The sequence below is a fragment of the Beta vulgaris genome, chromosome 1 (genome assembly GCF_026745355.1).
Source record: "Beta vulgaris subsp. vulgaris cultivar EL10 chromosome 1, EL10.2, whole genome shotgun sequence".
NCBI lineage: Eukaryota > Viridiplantae > Streptophyta > Magnoliopsida > Caryophyllales > Amaranthaceae > Beta > Beta vulgaris.
The window spans coordinates 39,152,897-39,159,782 of record NC_079202.1 but is presented as its reverse complement, the minus strand read 5'-3'; the positions used below and the strand labels follow the sequence as shown (position 1 = coordinate 39,159,782).

General features: G+C 35.6%; 1 protein-coding gene across 1 annotated transcript; it reads right to left on the bottom strand.

Annotated features, from left to right (window-relative positions):
• Nucleotides 1-382: 382 nt before the first annotated feature.
• Nucleotides 383-4,167, bottom strand: LOC104895373 (hypothetical protein). Its single transcript, XM_048643809.2, has 4 exons — nucleotides 3,751-4,167; nucleotides 1,959-2,044; nucleotides 1,757-1,848; nucleotides 383-1,648 (listed from the first exon to the last, which is right to left on the bottom strand). Exons 1-4 carry the CDS (start codon nucleotides 3,790-3,792, stop codon nucleotides 1,521-1,523), a joined length of 348 nt encoding a protein of 115 aa, XP_048499766.1. The 5' UTR covers nucleotides 3,793-4,167; the 3' UTR covers nucleotides 383-1,520.
• Nucleotides 4,168-6,886: the final 2,719 nt, after the last annotated feature.

The following is a 6,886-nucleotide window of genomic DNA, read 5'->3' as shown; positions in this document are numbered from 1 at the left end:
TTAATGCCATGCTCATCTCATGGCTCATGAACACCATCGAACCCGAGGTAAAACGTTCCCTTTCTAAGTTTAAAGAAGCTAAACGTTTATGGGATACTCTTAAAACTCGATTCGCCATTGTTAATGGTCCTCGAATTCACCAATTAAAATCTTCTATTGCTAAATGTGAGCAAACTAAATCCATGTCGATTCAAACTTATTTTGCACGTTTATGTGTGTTGTGGGAAGAACTTCATCACCATGAGCCCTTACTTACGTGTACTTGTTCTGCTAATGATCAATATGCCGAGCGTCGTGAAACTAATAAACTTCATGACTTTCTCATGGGGCTTGATTCTGATTTATACTCTCAAACACGTTCCAATATTCTGGCCCAAGATCCTCTTCCCTCTCTCGACCGAGCTTTTCAATTAGTGATTCAAGACGAACGTGTTCGTCTCGCAACCACATCTTATGTTGCTCCTACCCCACCTGCCGTGGGTTTTGCCTTGCAAGCTCCTGCTGGACGTGGCCGTGGGCGTCCTGACCGCCCCGACAAGTCTCACCTTTCTTGTACTCACTGTCACAAAACCGGTCATGAACTTGCTCAATGTTTTGAACTGCATGGATATCCTTCTTGGTATGAAGAAAGATTACAGCAAAGGGCTGCTGCCTCTCGTGGAGGCCGTAGTGGTCGTGGCCGGGGTGGTCCTGCCCGCGCCAACGTGGCTGCTGCCTCTGCTGTTCCTTCGGCCGTGGCAGATTCTTCCACTCCTGCCGCCTCTTCTTCTTTTACAGCAGATCAATGGAAGGTATTAGCAGGTTTGATTGGTAGTACCTCTTTTGAACTACATTCATGATATTGACCCTCCATATTGACAGCAGAGGATGCAATTGTCACTTCACTAGGATGATCACATTTTCTTAGACCACTTCCGTATCTAGTACTCCGGATGTCTACCTTTTGTTGCATAGACATGACAGTGGAAGAGCAACTAGGTTCTTCTGATTCTTCTGTGGCATCAAGCTGGTGTTCCTTAGGAACTTCTTGATTTAGAACTAAGGAATCAGAAACATTATCTAAGAAGTTTATGAATAAAAATTTAGATAAAAAAACACCGCCAATTTTTTCCACCTACCAAAGACTTCCGATGATGCTTCATCTACCACTCGAACCATATCTTCAGTTTTGGTAATATCAACAGAATGAATTTTAGTGTACTCTCCACTTTTGGCAAGATCAACATTTCCTGTATAGTAATATAAAAGTCATCAATTTCGTCATCATTCCCAACACTAGCTTCATCATCAAGCTCTACGGTTTCCTCAATGCTGCATCCATGTGCAGTTTCCTCATTTGTGAAGTTGAGTAAGGAGGTTTCCAAGCTATGTGAAGGTGAAGTACCGCAGAAATTCATCCCTTTGCAAATGATGACTTCACCCAATGGACTCACCACAAACGCGGTTTCACTAATACCCTCTTGGTATTCTAATGGATAAGTAAATGTTGTCTTACCAACCATTGAAGTGAACGAGGTTTTCTAGGTTCTTTCAGCATTATCAGGTTCATTACCTGGTTTTGTTTGTTCTGAACTTCTGTCATACGAAATTGGTGGTAAAGTTTGAAGTGGTTGTGGCTCATCCTTAACCACAATTATCTGAGTTTTACCTGAAAATAAGAAGTATAGTTAAAATCTGTGCAACGAAGCCAATGATCCAAAAGCAGATAATTAAATAGAGTTGTAATTCTATTATTTGTATGAAATACTTAAGATACATGATTTAGATTCCGTCGGTGCAAAACAGTAATCGCAGGACCACGTTTTAGTATGTGCAATGATGCTTCCTGGTGGTATACCCAAGCAGTACCTAGAAAAAAACACGAATAACAAAGGCTGAAATCAAGTTCAAAGAAATCATCTCTAAAGATCATTACTCTAGTGTGCATACAAAATGTAGTAAATAGTATAATGACTTACTGATGTGCAGCCATACTGGAACACTGTGAGCAGTCAATCAGAGCATTCAGGAAGCCTCTATCCCCACATATACAGCAAACTATCACCTATCAATAACAATTCACTAAATTAAACACTTGTAATGTCTTCTTCAATCTACAAAAATACCGATAGCCCTCTGATATATGGCAACACCAGCATTGAAAAGCTTGTTACATTTGAATACAATACTGAAGACTCTGAGTTAATTCTACTATCAATGCAGACTAGAAAAGAAAGTAAGGCTTTGTTTGGTTTTTCACAAGAAAAGTCGCAAATCAAAACAACAATTATTCAGAAGCTAGAGGCTTTAAAATGTTATACCATAAGTGATTCTTAGAGCATGTAAACCTTTAAATAACTTACTAATTTAGCACCACAAAAATCAATTAAATTAAACTACCTCTTCTTTTGGTTTTCTCTCCATTTTATTCTGCTTCCTTTTCTCTTCGCATTTGGTCGATGGAGGGGGGATGCCATTTTGTGGAATGGCAAACTCTTCTTATAGTGAATTGAGAAATATTAATGTATGGTTGGGACATACTTTCAAGTATACTAAACAACATAACAATATAGTTTTGAAAAAATATACAATTGCATAAAGTGATCATGTATCCATGTCAATCCATTCAAACAGAATTATATAACCACAAAAACATAATATGATTTATGAAATAGTCTCTTCATATCTATGCAAAGGGAAGATTAAAAATATACATATATCTACCAAAAAGAAACAAAGGAAGAAGAAATTATCCCCCAAAAGCTACAATTTCAAAAACTACCTATGACCAAATGACCCAAAATAGCTAAATCATGAGCTGATTATCATAGTTGAGTCTATGCAACAAATTAACTAGCATAATTTGTAATGATAAAATCACGTGCCTGAATATATGATATATCCATCAAAGAGGATAAAAAATAAATTATCAACATTCCAAGTAATCAACATTGTCGAAAAAAAAAAATCTATAGTAATAATAATAATAATAATAAAATAATAATAATAATAAAGGCAATTCTCACTAGTACCATCCAACTATCGACTTTTCTCAATGGTAGGCATTATTCTTTTACCTTCCCAATGGTACCATTATGTTTATGACTTCTTAATTAAATTGATTTTTTTATTAAAAAAAAGTTAAAATTATTAATGGCTATAAAGTAGAAATACAATCCTACCCGTTATCTTAACTTTTCCTCCTATAATTAAACATCCCAACGATTCATCACATTCCAATTACCCTTTTTTTTTTTCTTTTTGGATAAAAGTTCTAACACCTCATTAATAACTTAGATGCACAAGTGCCCGACATATACAATCACCTTCCTGTAGATTGGATATTTGCACATTTTTCTAATATCACAATTATTAATGACTATATATGATTAGATTGTTGCAATAACGATACATTGACTTTTTAACATTATTGAATAAATCAACATAGAGCTTCCTTAACAACAGCCTAATGAGGATGAATATTTGGTGTTGGGTAGTGCGTATAGCAGCCAAGTATTAGATTAGGGTAAATATTCTTTTTTTTAATATTTATTAGTTACATTTAAAGTTTAGCTTAATTTCTGTTAACAATAAAACACTTTAAATAAAAAGTCATAAATATAGTGGTATTATTGGGAAGGTAATAAAAAAATGTCTACCATTTAGAAAAGTCGATAGTTAGATGATACTAGTGAGAATTTTCCTAATAATAATAATAATAATAATAATAATAATAATAATAATTAAAACAATCTTTCTTTCGTCTTTTACCTGGGTTACTTTCTTTCGCCCATTCCTTCGTCTATTACCCATATTTTGGCAAACACTGTCAAAAGACACAAAAAAATGGAGTTAAGAGCATCCTTATTCATGATTGAGAATAAAGATCAAGTTGATGATCATGAAAAAAGTATTCTTAATCACAATTGAAAAAAAGATTGTGAGGTGAGTGAGAGTGATTGGGAGAAAAAAAATGCATGGGGTGAGTGAAATGATGAATAAGATTGTAGGATGAGAGTGCCAAGTGTCACATTTTGACTGGATTTTAAAATATAGTAATTGTTATAAAATTTGCAACGATTTTATTTTAGAAAATACAAAGTGAAAAAAAATAAAAAAAAATACCAATAGCTCTATTTTAATGAGCTCCATAAATAGAGACCCATTTTGCTATATTTTCGATAAAAAAAAAATCTAGCTATTTATTAATTTCCTCTAATTTTGCTTATTCTATATGAAATATTTTTCATATTTACATTTCAAAAAAATAAAAAGTAAAGAATAAGAGAGAGAAAAATAGTTGGATGGGTCAAAAAGTAAGAGAGAAAGAGGAAAAATTAGTTGGAATGATTTTTTTTGTTGTTCATGGTTAAGAGGATATGTGGGAAAAGATTGTAAGATGTTATTTTTTAGAGAGAGAAAGTTAGAGAGAGAGTGGGATGATCTTTATTTAAGATCATGAATAATGGTGCTCTAAGGAACTTATCACAATTTGGTTGAAATCAGAAGAAAAGCTTATAAAAAAACAAAAACAAAAAAAAAAAAAACAGAAGATGCAAAGCAAACCAGGTTGATCGAGGCTTGCCAAAAGCCTTATTGTTATTTGAAATTACTCAAACCCAATCCTAAAGCTGACAACTTTAGTGGGCAACAAAATGAACTTATGTTCAATGCAATGGAGATGCCAGAAAAGGAAAATAATAATGATGGGTTTCAGACTTTCAGTAAAGATGGGTTGTACTTTTTTGGGTGAGCGTGTTAGAACTAGAAAAAGGGTGAAGAAGATGAATACAATGAACTACGAATCTTCTAGGCGTGTGTAGACACTTTCCCAAAAGTGATATTCCGACCCTATACGAAGCACGGGTTGCACGGAATTCAATTTCGAGATACAAAGAAGAACAACAAGAGTCACGCTCGTATGAATCTTGTAAAAATGAGAATAAGTTTTATGATTTTGTGTTTGATGATCAATGTTCTCAAACTTGAGAGAGAGTGCTTGTTTTTGAGAGAAATATTCTGAAAAAACTCTTCCTTCATCTGTGGTACTAAACCACTATTATACACGCATAATAACAAAAACCGTCAAAAACCGCCTACTGCACACAAACTCACGCAAAGACAGAGAGCATGTCGCGAGTCGCGACAGAGCTCGCGAGTCGCGAGCGAGCCTGTCGCGAGTCGCGAAGCCTTCACTGCCCAGCCGTTTGTTTTTCGCTTGCTTTGAACTTGCCGCGAGCGAATGAGTTGTGAGCAGTGTTGCGAGCATTCCACTGCATACCTTGCGGTTCTTTTGCGAGCATTCCACTGCATACCTTGCGGTTCTTTTCTTTATTAATTCAAAGATTATTGTTTACTATACCGTAAACGATCCACGTGAATAATTAACGTAACTTGAACAACGACACCATAACCAAGTTATTCAAGTTATACGTTACATGAACTCAATCAACCAAATACTCTAAATTATCCAACAATCCTCCCCCATTTAGAGTATTCTAAAAGATAATAAGCACTAAACATCATCAAAACAAACATCTCATGCGTAAATGAAAGTGTATAAAACTTGAACTTTCATATAGTAAAGTACACATTCCAAGTATCCGTATCCAATTGGTGTCGATAACGATTGAACCAATTTCAATACATAATGGAAACCCGAAGATACAATACACACAAGATAAATTTACTTAAACTCATTATAAACCGACACATAAAGCCTTGTGTCCATATCTATTCATAAGTGTATCAAAGCTATGCCCCAATAGCTCCTTGAAGCGGCTAAACTTCACACTTACATAGGTAGATCTCTAAAATACATGCTACTGTGAAAAGCATAAACAAGAGACCTATTAAGTTATACAACCTCCTTATACAACACAGTTATAGAACTATAAACTTAGGATGAATAAAAGTTCTACAATCATCTAAATGAAGAAATTAATCTTATTGAACTTAAGACCCAACGTCATATTGGGCGTTAAGTTAAGATTCCCTCATTCGTGATTCTCGAGGGGCTCCAATCCTAAACCGATTGCCATCCTCTTTACATTATCTCTAGCCAAGGCCTTTGTAAAACAATCCGCTAGATTATACGTTGTACGTACATAGTCAACAGTGATTACACTATCCTTGATAAGTCCTTGGATGTAGCTATGCCGCACACCAATATGTCTTGACTTACCATTATAGACTTGACTATATGCTCTTGCCAAAGCAGCATCGTTATCACAATGAATCGCTATGGGCGATATCGGTTTTGGCAACAAAGGAATCTCAATCATGAGATTCTTCAACCACTCCGCCTCTTTGCTTGCGGAAGATAAAGCAATGAATTCCGAAGTCATGGAGGAATCCGCTATGCAAGTTTGTTTCTTGGAAGCCCAAGATATAGCACCTCCCCCAAGTAGAAATACCCATCCACTTGTAGAAGAGTGATCTTCTTTGTTAGAGATCCAACTTGCATCCGAATACCCTTCTAAAACCGAAGGAATCCACTGTAGGATAAACCATAGTCCTTGGTTTTTCCTAAATACCTTAACACACGACGAATAGCTTGCCAATGTTGTACACTAGGATTACTAGTATACCTACTAGTTTGCCTACCGCAAATGCGATATCCGGCCTAGTACTCGTCATTGCATACATCAAACATCCAATCACCCTTGAATACTCAAGTTGAGATACAGCACTACCTACATTAGGTAGTAATTTCTCACTAGGGTCCATTGGAGTTGACACAAAAGAGCAACCACTAACATCGAATTTCTTAAGAACCTTTTCGATGTAGTGAGATTGAGACAAACTCAATTTACCTTTGCTTCTTTTAATTCTAATTCCTAGAATGACATCCGCCTCCCCCAAATCTTTCATTGAGAACTTAGACGATAGAAAAGATTTAGTCCAC

What these genes read in the sequence shown, in the direction of transcription:
- LOC104895373 (XM_048643809.2), bottom strand. Translation starts at nt 3,792, where the DNA reads ATGGGTAATAGACGAAGGAATGGGCGAAAGAAAGTAACCCAG. An exon ending in GGCGAAAGAAAGTAACCCAG is followed by an intron (nt 2,045 to 3,750) that starts GTAAAAGACGAA and finishes TGTTATTGATAG; the next exon opens with GTGATAGTTTGCTGTATATG. An exon ending in ACCGACGGAATCTAAATCAT is followed by an intron (nt 1,649 to 1,756) that starts GTATCTTAAGTA and finishes TCTTATTTTCAG; the next exon opens with GTAAAACTCAGATAATTGTG.